General features: G+C 43.9%; 1 protein-coding gene across 2 annotated transcripts in view; it reads right to left on the bottom strand.

Moving 5' to 3' along the window:
• PRPS2 (phosphoribosyl pyrophosphate synthetase 2) overlaps nt 1–18,666 on the bottom strand; it is a 33,289-nt gene extending 14,623 nt beyond the window's left edge. Inside the window, exons 1-2 of one of the 2 annotated variants that reach the window (XM_019524840.1) lie at nt 18,461–18,666; nt 4,218–4,401 (exon numbers count right to left, since the gene is read on the bottom strand). In XM_019524840.1, coding sequence (XP_019380385.1) covers nt 4,218–4,401; nt 18,461–18,582 — 306 coding nt within the window. In that variant the 5' untranslated portion in view covers nt 18,583–18,666. The remainder of the gene's footprint in view (nt 1–4,217; nt 4,402–18,460) is intronic. The other variant, XM_019524841.1, reaches the window with a different exon arrangement.
• Nucleotides 18,667–18,786: the final 120 nt, after the last annotated feature.

The raw sequence follows: 18,786 nt of genomic DNA, 5'->3' as shown, positions 1-18,786 counted from the left end.
GCTCAGCTGCTCACAAAGCCCTGCCCAACAATTGTGGGACAGGCAAGTGGGGCAGGAGCAGCAGCCACAGCAGGATCCAATGTGTGCCTGGCTGTAGCCTTGCCAGACAGGCTTAGGATAGAGACCAAGAAAGCCAACAGTATCAGGCTTGGCTCCTCCCCTCAGCTTCCCTTACTGCACACCCACTGGCAGCAGCTGCTTTCCCACCCCTTTGCAGCACACTGCAAGCCAGACAGGCAGTGCTGGCTGCCCTGCCCCTACCCCACCTCTTGCTTGTGGATGGGCTAGGCTCAGACACATCGTAATAAGCAGGTGATGGGGGGAAGCTGAGCAAGGGAGAGGGGAAAGTCCCCCACATGCACACACCCAACCCACCTACACCCCACACTATACCCATATATACACCCCCCCAATACTGTCCCCCCCACACCCAACATCCCTCCCCCACCACACACACCCTGCACAGTCACTCCCACCCCCCAGCCACATACACTCCCCATCCCCCAACATGCACCCCCCTACCACCACACACACAATATGCAAGCAAACCCCCCCTTCCAAAAGGAGTACTTCCCAGGCAAGGGGAGAGACTTCTGGTAGCAAAGGGGGTAGGATTTCTGGTACCAAGATGGTGACTAGTGGGGTGGGGCACCTGTCAAGAGTTGGGGCTACCCTTGCGGCCCTTGATACTTCACCACAATTTGTTAAGTGGCCCTCCAGCAGAAAGAAATTGCCCACCCCTGCTATACCTACAGGACTGGCATCATATCCTACATAAAATAAACCATCTAAAATAGAACTCAAAAAATTTCCCCACACAGCTTCACATTAAGATAATCCGACTAATAAATATCACTTGTGTATCAGGATTTATAAAAAAACCTGACACCTAATCAAGGCTCCAGGAACCCCTTCCAGAAAGTGAAAGAAATAAGATTCCAGCAGCAGCAGAACTCCAAACCTATCTCAAAGGCTCATTTGCAGCAGCCTGCACAAGCTAATCTTACCACGCACTCTGAAGATTAACATAATACTTTGAGCAAGTCTATAATGCAGACTGCAACATACCTAAGAGATATCTGGACTTGCTTTGAACAAGCTAGATTGGTCCCCAAAGAAGCCTAGTAATAGCAGCATGGAGAAACAGGGGAAAATAAACTGTTGTACTCTAGGCAGCATCTACTAAGCTTCTGGTACCCAACCTAGTTAATTTAAACTTGGGTCATATCCTGGAAGTAAATGTAAACATGGCAGCACAGTGCTCAAGACAAAAAACAACCCACACAGAGCTCCGTGCTCTTGGGGCAAAACTGCTTCTAGTACCCAAGCTAATTCAAGTAAGTTACAGCACACAAATGATTGCAATGCAGACAAATGCCCAGTCTATTTCAGACTTCATGTCCTTTTTCGTGTCCTTGTGACAAGGTATTTAGTGGATTTTGCCCGACAGGGCCATGCTATGAGCACTTCTGCTATGGCCTAGACTACATGTTACTCTGACTAATAATGAGACCTTTTGCAGAGCCAGATACCAAGGCTGTTTTATAAAGAATGGAAAAAATTAAATGCTTGACATTTTACCGATATGGAAACAAGAGCATGGAGGTATGAAACAACTGCCCCAGCATGAGAGAAGTTCCATGGCATTCCCAAAAAAGTTGTGATTAGAAACTAGATCTTTCACTACCTAATGTCAGATTCTAGTTATTACCTAGATCCTTAGATGGCACCTCCAAAACAGAGAATATCCTCATCAGAATATTAAGACATTCCTGGTGTTGCTTGGAGGTATGCTATGGCTTTTCCCCAAAAAGACAATTTTTAGGTATGTATTAAACTTGGAACAGTTTCTCCAGCTCCCCAATGTCACGCTAACACTATGATGTTCATGGTGACCAGTCTCAAAAACAGGAATCTTGCCACGTTTCTTTAGATTAGAAATTCTCAACCAGGGTGCTGTAACATCTTGGGGTGTCTTGATATCCCTCAAGGATGTTGGAGCATGCCACACACTATTAGATGTGCAAAAATGATAAACCCAGGGTTTTCAAAGGGAATTGATAGCGTTAAAAAGCATTCTGACCTGTGGTGATCCAAGTTCTTTGTAACACAAGAACTGCTCTTTACAATGTATTCATTTATTTTTTTAGTGGAAAAAAAAAACAACAACAAAAATACCACACAAGTGAAAATTAAGAGCTGGCATTTTCCAAGAGGTACTTAGAATCTAACCTTGAGTATAATATGGTTGAGAACTGCTGCTTTAGCTTAAGTAGCCCATAAACAGGTCTGCAGAGGACTACATGTTCTGTAAGACATCTGTTTCTGCCTTCACATTGTAATCTTTGTGGCAGGGCCAAGGGCAATTTGCTTCTACCTTGTCATGTAAATCCATGGCTCTCCATAAATAATAATAAAAAAATGAAACCAGTAGATACTTTAACCTCACCCCTCCGCTCCCTTGGATTTTGGGTCTTTTAAAAGGATCACACCAAGATGGTCCATAGAAGTATATCGACACAAGAGATCCTTATATTCCAGTTCAACTAACCACAGCCCCCCATTTATTTTGGCCAAACCTTTTCAGATTAGTTTTGGCAATAGCCCTTCTGTAACACTTGAATTATTTGTACCTTGACTGGAACACAAGAGAATTTTGACATTTTAACGCTCCCAGAAGTGTGCTTAAGGGGAGTACGTTACCTTGTTTTATCAAGAAGGAAGTTTATTGGTCCACTTGCTTAAAAAAAAAAATTATAATCAGCTAACCACAATTTTGAACAAAGCAAACAGAATGTCAATGCATTTTGAAGCTGTGAGACAACAAAAAAATCTTGCCTTCATTTCCCAATTCCTCTGTACCTTTAGCTCCGCTACATAGAATAAAAGTTGCTTGGGAAAAATCACTACTTCCCCTCCCCCTGCCATTTTTCAGCATGGGAATGCTGGTACATGAGACAGAGGCTGCTTGAATGCATCAATTAGCACACACTGGTAGATATGATTAATTGCACTAATCTAACATGCTGCAATTACAGTACTTCAGAGCAGCCTCCCTCCATGGGCTTCAGGCACTCCAAGTGTCTAAACATACAAGCCAGTTAACAGCAATTTAAAAATCACCTGAAACATTTCAAAAGTATGCCTGGGTAATCAAGTATTACTGATTCTCTAAGAACTGACTGTGTACAAAAAGCTTTCCATGACTAATGTCTAGCTGGTCCTCCAGACACCCCATGCTGCAATGCTCCTGCTTCTCTACCCCCACCCAGTAAGTGACTGCTCTATTACACAGCAAAAAAAATGGAGTGCCCCAAACTATTGCTTGCACTTGACTGCAGTGTCCCTAGCTGGAAAAACTGTGGAGGCAGCTCTCTGCCAGTTCTAACAAGCTGGTCAATTTCTTTCCATTGGTGGCAACTGACTAGGTTTTCATGCATCACAGGCTTATCTGAGGTGGGAAGTGGTCAACTTGGAGGGTTGCCTGGATCCCTGGTCCTGTGAGCCTATGGGCCAGGGACCCCAGCAGAGGGTACTCAAGAACTCCACTGCCACCAATAGAATGAAGTTAGCCAGCTCTTTAAAAACCGAGCTGTCCCGAGACCCCAGGCACATAGTCCAGGCAGCCACCTTCCCCAAACCTGGCCACCCCATCATTCCCAAATCAGCCTGGGATGTACAACACCAACATCAATTTCCAGAAACTTCAGCAAAACTGATGATCAGCTTGAGGGGAAAGTGCTCTTAAAAGCCACAAAAATTCTGGCAACTCCAGAACACGGAGCCCATCAGCAACTAAGAGACAGGGGTTCAAGCAGCACCGTCATCCTATACATACACTTCTGGGTAGCCTCAGTCAGGGTACCACCACAAATTTCTTTAAAAAGCTAGAAAGCATCTGTCTTCATCTCAGTGTTTGTGAGAAAGAGGAGTAAGCTATTGCAATTGGGTTGCATACTCACTACCACCTCTTGTTGGCAGTCTGACTTGACCCTTCCACTTGGAACTGTTACCTCTGTTTTATGCATACACCTCTGACACAGGACAATTTTGAACTCGTTTCCAAAAATCAGTCGCACTCTTGGAACAATTCAAGTATTATGTCTGTCTACACCATAAATATTTAGGGAAGTTTATTTATTATCTTCAAACATGCCAGTGGGAGTAGTTATATACAGGTTGATACAGTTTTTCTTAATGAAATACATTTCACCTACCTTATCTTTCTTATCTTGTCTGGCATATGGAAAACATGGAATAACTGCAGTCACTCTAGATGATGATGCAATCTTGCAGGCATTTATCATGATGAGGAGCTCCATCAAGTTGTCATTTATTTCTCCACAGCCACTCTGAATGATATACACATCTTCCCCTCTTACACTTTCACCAATCTCTACACTGAGAAAAATAAGATTTGGCTAGTGAATCATTTAAATTGCTAGAACAAGAGAAATAATTCTAGAATTAATACAATTCTGAGTTTGCAAGACAGATTTTTTTTAAAAAGCTAATAGATCTCCATGGTCCTATCACTTGAAACATGCATTTTACGGTGAATTAATTCATTCATAATTAGCTTATGATGAAATGTCAAATGGGCAGTTTATCTAAATTTCACTTCTCTACCTGCATCAAGAAAAGGTCTGTGCCAACTTATACAGAATAAGTACTGCTATCAAAGTAAGATATAGTTCAAACTGTTGTTCAATTTAACACAGATATTTTTAATATCATACCCCTCATGATCCCCAAAAGAGGGCAGGATCATTAAGTCACTTAAAACCATGTAAAAAACTACAACATTGAAATAATTTTAGCTGCCTACACCATTCATTTCTTTGGTTATGACATCTGTATTTAAGTAGCTTTATAAAATTTTAATTTATTTCCCTGCTGTGGCTTAACACACTACTCTCAATTGTTGCTGACTGAGTCAGGCAACAATCTGGCTAAAATTCACACAAGGCTTTAAAATACAAGTGTAAGAATTTTATCATTGTTCATCAACTCTCAAAACATTCTTAAATGGCCAAGTGTTTCTTCTTTGTGTGAAAGTTTGTATGAATTTCTTTATTTCCCCTCTTCCTCCTTTTACATTGCTGTTTTCCTACAAGTCACTGTACTGTATTGCAATACTCCAGTATCAGACCCCCATTTCCACTACCCATTAGATTCCAAAGCTAAATCCAATTTAAATAGATAAATGAAAAAGAGCAAACCGGATAAGCATGCAGTGCTACAGCACTCTCATTTCTAATTGGTCCAAAGAGCAATAAAGCCAATGAATGAACCATCCCCAATCTTCTTATAAGCTACTCACAGGGCAAATGTTCACAAGACAGAATTCTTTACTTTAAAAAAAGCAAAAAGAAAATGTTAGTGCTATCATATTGGATCCAAGCTGGTCATCATCAGGGCTGAAAGCACTGCACACACCACAGAGACTTAAAGCACTTGAACTTAATAGTAGTCATCCCCCCTGCAGATTAGCATTCGAGGAAGAACAGACATTTTTGCCAGCAAGTTTCACAGACAGGCTGATAGCAAAATAATGGTGAGGTTCTGGGACGTTGTGTTCCACTCCCTGCACTCAAAGAAAGAATCGTTTACTGGAATCTCTCCCTCCAAGGTTGACCCCTTTTGCCTCAGCCCAACTCTCCCTGCCCCATCTCCTTTGCACCCCAGTCTATCTCCCCAAACCTGTTCTCCTTGCCTACAGGGCCAGGCATCTGACTTCTCAAACCAGTCCTAGTCTCCTACTCTGAGAATGCTACTTCAGTGCCAATCTACCTTTCCCATTCATGGTCTCTCCTGTACTCTGAGAACAGACTCAGTTCTTCTCCCCTACCCTTTCAATATTCCTCGTCTCACTGGTCTTTTCCCACCACATTCAAATAGGGCTGCTTTCTCCTCTGTATTCATAGCAGTCATCTAGCACAACCCACACCCTCCATACTAGATGTCTTAAACATCCCAGTCTATTGCCCAGACACAATCAGAAAAAGCATGGATAAGACATTTACAGACATTTAGGGAGGCTGGGGGAGGGTACAGCAAGTTAAAAATGGCGACTTAATCGAAGGTTTATTGGAATGCAGGGGGCTTCGGGGAGGAGGCAGGGTCTGCACAGGGGTTGGCAGGATCAGGAAGGCTTGCAGGGGGGTTGGGAGGCTCTTTTCCACACACCCCAGGAACAGGGGCTACCCCCTAACCTGCCCCATCCCCAGATGAACACCCCCTTCCCACCAGCAAGCCAACCCTCCCATACCCTGACTTATTCCTTGGGTCCCAACATCAGTGAATGCTGGTAAAACCAGCACCTGAAGCAACCTGTTGGATTGGGAGGGGCGGTGGAGGGGGGGAGGGCTGACTGTCCATCTGGATGTGAGCTAGAAATTGCTCAATGCCAGGAGGCAGGTAAGAAAAGTGAAGCCCCAGGGGCAGGTGCTGGTGGCTGGGCTTTCCCAGCCCTGGGGCTGCACAAGTTCAGTAAGATCAGTCTTGCTGGACACAATCTAAGTTGGATTACCTTGGAGGTACATTTCCCTTTGATTGAGTCAGCCACTTTTAGACTGATCCAATTGTCCTGAACTTCTTCTGTACAGTTAGATCGAAAGAAGTGCAAAGTAGGGATCCAAGTATAAGGACTGCACATGGGCAAACTGAGTTAGACGAGATGGCCATTTTCAACACAATCTAACCTTCCCAAACATCTGCATGTACCCTCAAAGAAAGCAGCAATTACCAAGGAAGTCTGGCATTCCTGCTGTGGCCATGGATAAAACGGTACATTGCTCCATTGCTATACGAATATGTCATGCACCATATGGTCAGCATTAGAGGCTTGAGCATGCTCAAGGTAGACAATCTCCAGATATTTCACCTTAAGTGCTAGCATGTCTCCGGCAAGCATTCGAACTAAAACATTTCAGATACTTCTGTTGTCCAAGTCTACGTACAGTTTCATAGGAAAAGAAAAAGCCATGCCACTAATACAATGGCTATTCTCCTGCCAAATGTCAAGTCCCTGTTCCAAAGCATAAAGTGTACTACAACTGATCAAAGGAAAGAGACAGATTTGTGCTTACCCTGGATAACCAGAATGTAACCGTTCACTAGACATGTGGCAAAGTTATAAACAACTGAAAATAGGAACTTCTGGACATCCTTAAAAATAGTGTTACCAGGTCCACTCACAGATCAATTCTGTGATAGCAAGCAGCAGCAGTAGTTTAGAAAGGTAAAAAAAAACTATGCACTTGCATCAAGTGTCCAAGAATGTAAGGAACATTTAAGAGGTAAAACAGTCACCTGTTCTGACCATATGCATCTGAAAAAAAAGGATTTTTGAGCAACTGTCAGGATCAACTTTTCAAATCATGACGGGTAGGGGGAGTGGGAGAAAAGAGGGGGAAGAGGAAGACAAAGTACATCAGCTTTGACTGTATTCTGTATTGAGATCAGCTTAAATATAATAAGTAGATACTGGTATCGTGTTATAGCTTTCAGATAGGTCAGAAGCAACTCTAAAGCTACAGACTTGGTGTTTTGGCATCCTGCCCTCCCCCCTCAAATCTCTCCAATAAAGATATATGATTACAAAAGGGGAAAAAAAGACAGCATAAAGTGACACAGGGAGAGGGGGGGAAAGATGCTACAAAGCTTGAGAACTCAAGCTGCCTAACATTTCCCATCTCTACAAACAAACACTCACCCCCTCTGCAAGGGAGGCACAGGAACAAGAGAGCAGCAGGGAGGGCTGTGGAAGAGGGTACTGCAGAGGAGACAGCTGGTTTAGCATAGCTGCATGCCACCTGAATCTTTATGCCATCCTGGCCCTCTTCACAGGCTGAATCTGGCACAGGGGCCAGAGGTTGCCACCCCGTCTAAAACTTAAAACAAGTAACCAAACATACACACTAGTGTAGTATGGAGAATGGCTTGTCCATGTAACCAACACACACACACTCGAAAAAATAGTTTATTGATCTAAGTGTATAATCTTAAATTTTTAACCTTTATAGATTCAAAAGGCCAAGTTCGTTATAATCCCCACTCCCCCCAAAAAGAGGCCCCATTGAACAATAACAGGTTGATACAAGACCAAGATAAGCTTTGCATTCTTCTTTGGTATTCGTATACTCTGAAAGGAAATACAATACAATGATTAGAGCACAGAACTGGGACGCATGCTTCAGAGGTTCTTTCTTCCTCTGCCAATAACTGGTGCCTTCCCACTGCCCTGGAGTTAATTACAATCTCAGTGCATCTGTTAACCTTTCTTTCATTCACAGAGAGCTCAGATTTTGAGGATATGGTTTTAAGCCTAGGACTACACACTTTTTATGCAAATAGGCACTGTATAGCCTAGGTGTAAACAACTCCTACTTGGGGTATACATGCAGTTGATGTAAATACTTGGCTAAAAGGCTTTAGTGAATATTACGACTTAGAAATGCAAAAGTATTATTGCATATTAAAAGTCCTCAGAACTGGCTGAAGATAATTATGCAACAGGTTAATATCCTTCATTATTTATCTTCTCAAAGTTCAATATTGAGGGATATGTGACAGTATCAACCAATCTAATCAGATCAGCAGCCAACTCCTTAGCCATTGCACAGCAATTAAAGGATAAACTAATCAGAACGCTGATATTTTTGGAGTGTTCTAAGATATTGCTCTAAACCAGTGGCCCCCAAATTTTTGATCGTGCACCCCTATCAGTAAAAATGTTGAGCACGCACCCCCAATATATGTATATTTATATAAATATAAATGGAAGTTCTAATATTTTCTTCCCGTACCCCAATGGATCATCTTGCGCACCCCACTTTGGAGACCACTGCTCTAACCTGTCTTCAATTCATGGTGTCCAAAGGGAAGCTGGGTGACAGTGATCATGAGCTGATCACCTTCACCATATGCCATAAAGCTGGCAAGTCAGTCAGCAGTACAGAACTCAAGACTCCAGGAAAGCTGACTTTGACAAGCTCAGGAGGCTTGTAGGTGAGGCCCTAAGGGACCACAACCCAAAGGGGCGGGGAGTTCAGGACAAGTGGTTGAGCTCCTTAAGGGAGCGATCCTGGATGCACAACCTAGTTCTAATCCATCTCAGAGGAAAGGCAGCAAAAGGGCACTGCAGTCCCTTTGGGTCTGCAGGGAATTAGTGGACCTCCTGCGTCTAAAAAGAAAGATCTACAAAGGATGGAGGACTGGATCCACTTCCAAGAAGGAATATTCTGCACTGGTCTGGACTTGCAGGGAACAAACCAGGAAAGCCAAGGCTGCAACAGAACTTCAACTAGCTACAAGGATCAAAGACAATAAAAAGTCCTTTTTCAGCTTTGTGGGGAGCTGGAGGAAAAGCAAGGGAAACATCAGATCCCTACTAAGCCAGATGGGACAACTGACAACTGATGCCCAGGAAAAAGCCAACTTGCTAAATGGGTAATTTGCATCGGTTTTTCACCAGTCCCACGGGGCGACCCTGCCCATTACAGGACAGGAACACCTGGGTGAGGATGATTCCTTACCCTCCATGAATGCTGACCTCGTGAAGGAACACCTTGAGAGGCTGGATACTTTCAGCCAGCCCTGACAGCTTACACCCCAGGGTACTCAAGGAGCTGGCTAGTAGCATAGCTCAGCCCCGCCCCTGGCACGGATCTTCAAGAACTCCTCGCACTCTGGTGCCTGAGGACTGGAAGAAGGCCAATGTGGTGCCTATCTTCAAGAAGAGGAGGCAAGTGGATCTGGCAAACTACAGGCCCATCAGCCTGACCTCTATCCCAGGGAAGGTCTTCGGAAAGTTTATTAAAGAGGCCATTCTTAAAAGACTGGCCGATGACAGCATCCTGAGGGATAGCCAGCACCGGTTTGTTGTGGGTAGGTCTTGTTTGACCAATCTCATTTCCTTTTACAACCAGTTGACCTATCACCTGGACAAGGGAGAGGAGACTGATGTCATATATCTTGACTTCAAAAAAGCTGTCCATCTGGTATCCCATGATCACCTCTTGGCAAAACTGGTCAACTGCGGCCTCGGCTTCACCATGATCTGCTGGCTGGAAAATTGGCTCTGTGGTCAGACCCAGAGGGTGGTAGTTGACAGAAGTCTATTGTCGTAGTGCCCTGTGACCAGTGGGGTCCCTCAAGGCTCTGTCCTTGGGCCAACACTATTCAACATCTTCATTAATGATGTGGACATTGGTATCAGAAGTGGACTGGCCAAGTTCACCAACGACACCAAACTCTGGGGTAAAGCCTGAGGATAGGAGGGCGATCCAGGCTGACCTTGACAACTTCAGGAAATGGGCGGACGAGAACCTGATGGTGTTTAACACCAAAAAAACGCAAGGTTCTCCACCTTGGGAAGAAAAACCCACAGTATGCTTATAGTCTCAGCAGAGCTATGCTGGCTAGCACTATGGACAAAAAGGACTTGGCGGTCATGATTGACCACAAGATGAACATGAGCCTTCAGTGTGATGCTGCGGCTAGGAAAGCAAGCAAAATGCTGGCTTGTATGCATAGATGCTTCTCAAGCAAATCCCAGGCCATCATTCTCCCGTTGTACTTGGCCTTGGTGAGGCCGTAGATGGAGTACTGCATCCAGTTTTGGGCTCCACAATTCAAAAAGGATGTGGAGAAGCTTGAGAGGGTGCAGAGGAGAGCCACATGCATGATCAGAGGTCAGGAAAACAGAACTTATGATGAGAGGCTGAGAGCTATAGGACTCTTCAGCGTGGAAAAGCGCAGGCTCAGGGGTGATCTGGTGGCTGCCTATAAGTTTATCGGGGTGCTCATCAGGATCTGGGGGAACGTCTGTTCACCAGAGCGCACCAGGGGATAACAAGGTCAAACAGTCACAAACTCCTTCAAGACCATTTCAGGCTGGACATAAGGAAGAACTTCTTTACTGTCCGAGTCCCCAAGGTCTGGAAAAGACTGCCGCCGGAGGTGGTTCAACCACCTACTTTGAACGCCTTCAAGAGAAATTTGGATGTTTATATTGCTGGGATCCTATGACCCCAGCTGACTTCCTACCCCTGGGGCAGGGGCTGGACTCAATGATCTTCCAAGTCCCTTCCAGCCCTAACGTTTATGAAATCTACACCAAAACAGCTATTAAAAAAAGCCCCAATCAAACAATAAAACCCACACACTTTAAGAGTATCTATACTATAAAGAATAGGACAGCAATAACTAATTCATTGATTAAATAAGTACTGTACTGACATCTTAACATGTCAAATCAATTTATAATAGTTTGAAATGTATCATAATCTATTTACTTAAAAAAAAAATCCCAGCTGGATAAATTAATGTTTAAACAATCTAGTAGGATGAGGACAGAGAAAAAGGACACAGGGATGGATCATGTCCCAGCATTACAAGCTATGTTTGATTAAATTGCATAAAAACAAATTCAACTGTTTGGTAATGTTCAGTTTACCTAAAACTTCTCACTCAGAGTCAACAGAACCTGGATACAAACCCTACTATAAAATATGTCATCTTCAGGTAACACGCCACTAAATAATTCCTAGATGCTTCCTGCAAGACTAAGTTCACCCAAGTACCTTTCACCACTGCCGCAACTAAACTCCTTCTAGTACCCAAAAGACCTTAGGTATCCTCATCCTACAATGCTGTCTGCAGCATACACATGCCCATAGCCACACGAGCGCCTAAATTTCAATTGATCTCCTAAATGCCTAGGTCACTTTTGAAATTGGGACTGATTTTAAAAGGTATTTAGGTACCCAAAGCAGCAGGTAGATATGGTAGGATTTTAAAGTGTCAAGGGATCAGAGTTTAGTATTTTATCACTCCCTCCCATATCTTCCCTCATGGCAGGATCCTAGATCCAAACTAACCATCCTTCTTGCCATCTATCTTAACTCTGCTGAATTCAAGTCAAGCAGCTTTGCCATACTGCTTGGGCACCAGCTATATCCAACCCTGGTGGATATAGCCACCAGCTATATCCAAGTGTCCAGTCTGTAGCAACCTTTGCAGATAATTCTCCATCCCAGGAGCACTAGGCTACAGCACAGTCAATACTGCTAAAATTCCTGGAAACTGAACTGGTAAAGCCCTAAGAGGTCTGAGCATACAGTACAAGATTCAGTGACTTGACACTAAAATTTTAGAGCTAGAGCAAAAGGCAGTCTTAGGCTACCTTTCATTTACATCAGGATAAGAGCATGCACATGGGTCAGCAATCAGAGCAGCTAACAAATTGTTACCATATACCTTCACCTCTCAGTAAATTTGTGCGCTCCTGCCTCCAAATTATCAGAGGTTCATCTCCCATATTTTCCAAATGAGGCAGAGAACGGACTAGAAAATGGCCTATAGTTTTAAAGTCTTGACATTTGGTTTGAGCAGTGCTCCAAACAATTACTGAAATGTGTAATTTAGTCTTCTTGTCTCAATATTATGATTTATTAACAATCTAATGAGGAACTACAATGCAATCACCTTCAAGAATTGATCCTTACACCTGAAGGGAACAAGTAACCTCTAAGACCATGTCACGAGTATCTACAAAACAGAAATAAACTATGCTCAGTTTTTGTCCTTGCATATTGTATTTTAAGATACCTTCAAAATTCACTGTATTCAAGATTCAGTAAACACTGATTATTTCTCAGAGAGATAATTTAAAGGTTAAATTTTAAAAAAATACTTGAGAACCTCTTGTGGCTTTTGTAAGAGGTTCCCAATTTTTATTTATTTATTTTTATTAATTTAACCCTTAAGTTTCAATTTAAAAACTGACATTTTGTATCTAAGCAAACACATCCCTCTAACTTGTTTAGTAAGCACATTTTACAAGGGCTTCTAACACTCCCCCCTAACCATGCAGGCAGGCCTAATCCTCAAACCTCTTTTAATTTCCCTATTCACTAACAGAAAACAGTATTATGTGCATGAAGAGATAATTCACAATTCAATCTTTGGAGCAGATTAAAAATGATCCAGCTTAGGTTTAAGAATTACTGTATAACATGCCTTATATACACTGTAAATCATTTAAGACACCCTTTGGTCATTTAAATTGTGCAGCCTTTACCAGCCATTTACCTAATCTCATAGGATTTCAATATTAAATGAACTCCTGGTAAACCTAATTAACTGCATCTGCTACTTCAGGCAGAAATAACATGTTCCGGACAGTTTGCACCTCATTAAATGCTTCTTGGTACACTCAAAGCACAGATTCTGCTTAGCTTTTTGCACCTCGTTAAGGCTCCAGACACCATTACTTAGAGCACCCTGCTTCTAGTAGCAGCACTGCAGGGACAGGTCTTAGGCCAGGGGTGGGCAAAATACAGCTCATGGCTTGGATTCAGTCTGCCAAGTGATTCTGTCCAGTCCATGGCAGGTCCTTTGGCCCTCCCCTGCTCAGGTGTGGGGGCCAGACCAGGAGGTGGTCAGGCCCGCTGCCCCTAGGCACATAAGTTCTACCTGGCACAAAATGCAGCCCACCATCTCCATGGGTGGCTTTAGGGCATGCTGGAAGCTATAGCCTGCAGGGCCAGGCAGTGCAGCAGCAGGGCAGGAGTGGCACGGCAGCTGGACTCTACTTCCCAGCAGCCCCTGTAGGTGGCTCCTTCCAGCTGCAACCACCAGCATCTCCACTCCCCATGCACTCTGCCCCACCTGCACTGCACCTACTACTGCAAGCACCAGATAGAATGGGCAGGGTCTCCATGGAAACTGGCCCGGGACCCCTGTGGGCAGGGCACACTCAGCTGGGTGGATGGGATGAGGCTGAAGGTGGGCAGAGAACAGTGTCCAGGAGAAGGAAGGGCAGGCAGGGCAGAACCGCACAGCAGTGACAGTGTAAGGCCAGAGCCATAATCTATTCCCTCTACCCAACACTCCCCAATATCTTCCATTTAGAGACTCAGTCAATTCTCAGGTGTCAGGTGTGATTTAAGTGCCATAAGCACAGGGACAATTTGGTTAACTGCTTAGAGGGGAAAAAAATATCAAGTTATTATACCTGCTAATGCACATATTTTAACCTTTGTTATAAATCTAATGATTGGCACAAACACTAATGCAGTTAAAATGTCTGGTTACAGAAAATTAAGAGAAAAAAATTCTCACTATTTTCACTGTTAATGGACTTGGCTAGTCTGCTGAAGGAAAGTTTATCCTTTGCCTTCAAAAGAAAAGGGAAGAGCTGGGGCTTAAGAATAATTCTCATAAGTATCCTTGCAAAATGCAAAAGAAGTTTGCAGTTGCTAGCCACTCTATAGCTGTTGATACAGCCTGTGTCAAGTCTGAATTAGAGTATTGAAATGTACTCCAATTTGAGTACATGAAAACATTTCAGAAATTTCATGGAGCACACAAGGTATCTGCCAGTTTAACACCATGTCCTGGCAAGCAGAGACTGTATTTGTACCTCCATTAGTTTCTGGTACAATTAAAGGTGTTAACAATGAAATACAAAGGCCTCTACAGATTGTATTTTGACTGCCCCAATGCCCATAAATATTTAAGAACGATCTTAAACGTTTTTTCTTACATTCTACCCTGTAAACAAAGATTTATGATTTTAAAGGCGAGAGCACCTCCCAGTTTATTATCTTTTTCATCACAAAACCCATTTCGATAAACAAATAGAAGTTGGGGGTATGTGAATTGATATGCCTGTATATGTGCATGCACTCGCACGTCTGTGTGCATGTGCACGCGTGTGTTCATTTAAGAGCCTGTCAATTAAAGTGCAGTGAGTTTCTAGGTCATGAGTCCCTGGGATTTGCTGCTCCCGTAGCTGATCTGACAGAAAAAGGGGTTGTTGACCTTCAGGGGAAGGCTTATCTATTTACACATGCTTGTGCCTGAGCATGGCATACGAAAAAGTTGTGGTTCTTTTTTTGGGGGAGAGAATTCTGAGTAAATTAATATTGGAGTTAATGAGTTGCTTGCTGTCTTCCAGGATTCTGCAATAATGTACATCATGAAATGTGTGTATTAGCATTTCTAATTAAAAAAAAAAAAAAAAATCAAAAGCAGCTGGCGCAGGAAAAAATTATAGTTGTACACAATTAAGACTTAAAATGACCTCGCAGCCCATATATCCAATTTACTTCAGCTGTAGTTGACTGCCCATATATTCTCCAGGAATTCTCATAGCTACTTTTGAATTTTATATCGAGTTACAGTTAGAATACACTGGACTTCTAGAATCAAAATTAGCAGCATAACCTCCAGTATAGTAAATATTAAAAAATGAGACAAATTATTTGTTCAGGAGGAAAAAGTCTGCACTGTGAGTAGAGCACCACTTTTAATAGCTACAGTTAAGGATTTATAACCAAATATTAAAAATAAAAAAGGATTTAAGATTCACACATCTTTGTTTAGGAAAAAAAATAAATGCAAATGTCAAAGGAAGTTCTCCTGGAAGCTTTCAATAGTTTATTTTCCCTTCAGACCACACTCTGCACGAAATTCTTGATCACATATGAAAATCTGGCAGTCCTAGTTAGTCCATGGCCATCCTGTAGTGACTAGCACCCAATTATTTTATGGCACCCCTCCAAATACACCTAAAATTATATAGAAGATGGCCTAATCATGAAGCATAGGTTTTAATCAAGTTATCCAGTAAATTAAATGTGTAATATTTCAAAAGTAATAACACTTCATGTGGGATATAAATCTGAGTCAAAGCAATTCTGACCAGATAAACCCCAAACCCAAGAAGCAGTTTTCAACAGCAAACAAAAGTCAGTCCTTACTTTCTGATACAGTAGTTCAACCTTTTTAGACTTGAGGCAAGCCTTGGAAATTGCTAGCTCTTTTTTTTTTTAAAGAGTTTTAAGAGTAAAAACTACCAAAAAATACTAAAGCAATTTTTTTGTTGCAAAGAACTAGGGCCACAACAGGCAGCCTGTTAACACAATGGGTTCCTATGGGAATCTATGGATTTATCTTATGAATCATGTTTGCACACCTAACAGTACTGCAGTACTGTTTAACTCCAAGACTCAATGCCAACCCCAATTTCTTACCTGTTGCTGAGGCCCCAGCAGATTTTGTGACATAGCCCTGGTCACCCTCCAGCCACTTCCCTTTTTGTCATGGCTGTGGCCCCACCTCCTTGGCTGCCAACTGTTACCCCCCCCCCCATGCTGGAGCCACTGCCACATGATTCAGGCCAGAGCTAAAGCTGCTGCTGTGGGACCGAGCATGTGGCATCAGTAGCAGCTTCTGTTCCAGCATGGAGTACAGGATAGGAGACGGAGCTGCTCACGTGCAATAAATGGAGCTGCCATTACTGCCACAAAGCCCAGAATGGAGCCAGAGCTGCCACAGTATGTCCAGGCCTGGATCCAGTCTACAAGGAGTGCTGAGGTCTGATTCTGGCCTGGGGTTCAATGCAAATGTGACACCTCTTGGTTAGTGCATAAGCCAGGTATACATAGCATCTTTCAGTCCCACTGCCTACTTTGCAATTTAACTGTTCTCCAGTTACCCAAGTACTAATTGTAATTGCAACCATCTATTTTGTAAACAGCTGTATCATTTAACTGCATCAGAAGCAGTGAAAGGGAAGAAGTGAAAAGGAAGGTGGTATTAGCAATCTTGGAAGTAGTTTCTTGATTACTATCTACCTTCATTTTCAAGGCATCTAATAATTTCATGGCTGCTATTCAGAGCCTTAAAAACTGAAGGGAGTTGGCTGCTTTCATGACCACGACACAACATCACTGGCAGCATTATATGCAATGGTCATTATGTACACAACCCTGTCAATGCAATGATATTAGAGTCCCCCCAGAGTGACTAGCTCACCACATTCTCACGTCTTCTATTAATCAGCTTTGGCAGCTCCTTTTAGAAGCTTTGAAAATGATATGAACTAGTCAGCTTTTGGGGCTACTATTAGATGCCTTTAAAGTGATGGGAACTAATCAGTTTTGGGGGTTGCTAACCACAGCACTGACAGAGTTGTGCTTCTAATGAGCATTGTCTAAACAAAGTGAGGATAAGTGCATCCAGGAAAATACAGTCTTTTTCCCAGCCCCCAAGTGTCCACTTGAATGCAGAACATCTCAATCAGTAAAATCCAAATTACCACTCAGGTAGGCCAACATTCTGAAATCTCAGCTAACATATGGCAACGCTTACACCTGCTAGCTGGTAAAAACCATACAGCAGCACCTGGCTCCTCTAAAGGTACATCAGTACTGCCTTCACAGAAGGCATCCTACTAGCTTCTCTGAAAAAAAAAATGCTGTCGTTTAAGTCAGTAATAAAGAACCACCACTTTTTAATGTATGATCTTATCAACTATATTACCTTGTAACTTTTCCCTCTGAGGCAAGGCCCTGAAACTATTCCCGTTGCATGTGACTGCTGCCAGGATGTAAGAACTCAGCCAGGCACAAGACAAGCACATGGGAAAAAAACCAAACTTGATATCCCTAACTGACAACTTTCGCCATAGGAAGAAAAGGAAAAGACCCCATAAATTTGGACAAATCCACCAATCCTAAACTAGGGTAAGCTTATTATGCAGATGAGAAGCAATTTGCCTCTCTGTTGCTAAGTCTCTTACCCAACATAACTGAAGTTGATAGTTTTGAACTTTTGGGTAATAATGTTAGATTACTATGCAGTTTTCAACAGGTTATAAGTAAATGAATACAACTGCCCCAAACTGGGAATCTTTAGGCAAAACCCTAAAAGTAAGTGGCTTGGTCAATGGCTCGCTAACAGCTATCCTCAACTATGCACCTTGGAGGGAAGGGTGACTGGGAGGGGCAGTGATTGGATTTGAACTTGGGTAAAGTTTTGCAAATCAGGGATCAGGGCAGATTTGTCTTGGTTCAACAGGTTATATTATGTGGTCACAACTTGATTTCCTCAGGCTGGCTAGAGTGTGCCTTGGAGAACCCATTCATACACCCACAGCCTTAATTTTTAACAGTATACTTCAAGACTCAAAAAGGCAGCTGTACTCAGAAATGGTTATTTCTTCTTTAGCAAGTTAAGCCTTCCCTTCACAAGCAGATCAAGGCACAAAGGGGCCTTCATCGTTCCCAGGTGGGACAGCTAGCAGCCCCTCGGCCCCTGTTGGGGGAGAAGAACCTCCCAGGAACTTGAACGGATCCAACGTGCAGCTATTTACCCCGTGGGCAACAGCAAGGGGCAGGCAGGAACGACCTTGGTAGCAGGAGCCAGTGTCAGGCCGGGCGGGGATTGGCTCAGCCAGCCCCCCTCCCTCCTCCCCCAATCGCGCACGTGGGCAAGAGGTGGGGGCTGGGATAGAACCTCACCTGGGAGCCCGGCGCGGGGCGGGGCCATTAACGTCACGGGCGACTGTGGCTCCAGCCCCCCCCAACCCTCTCAAGCCATGGGCGCCGCAGGATGGGGGAGGGGAGGGGAGAGAGAGCAAGCCGCTGCGCCCCCCACCGCCCACCTGGTCTCCTGGTTGCTGAATTTCTTGGTGACCACCTTGCCCAGCTCCAGCCCGAGCCGGTCGGCCACCCGCTGGGACAGGTCCTGGTGAGAGCTGCCGCTGAACAGCACGATGTTAGGCATGGCGGCGGCGGCGGCGGCAGCGCTGCGAGCTCCGGCAGGCGGCAGGAAAGAGAAGGCGCGGGGGTCACGGGCGCGGGGTCAAATAACCGGCGGCCCCGGGCCCGCCCCGCGCGAGCTCACGGGAGGGGGGCGGGGCCAAGCGGGGCGGAGTGGCGGGGAGTGACGGGCGGGGCGGGGCATGGCTGACCGTTGCCGGGGGGAGGG

Source organism: Gavialis gangeticus, unplaced genomic scaffold (assembly GCF_001723915.1).
Source record: "Gavialis gangeticus isolate Ggan-Ray unplaced genomic scaffold, GavGan_comp1, whole genome shotgun sequence".
In the NCBI taxonomy this organism is placed as follows: domain Eukaryota; kingdom Metazoa; phylum Chordata; order Crocodylia; family Gavialidae; genus Gavialis; species Gavialis gangeticus.
Note: the sequence above shows the minus strand (reverse complement) of the source record. Positions and strands in the feature narration are given on the sequence as shown.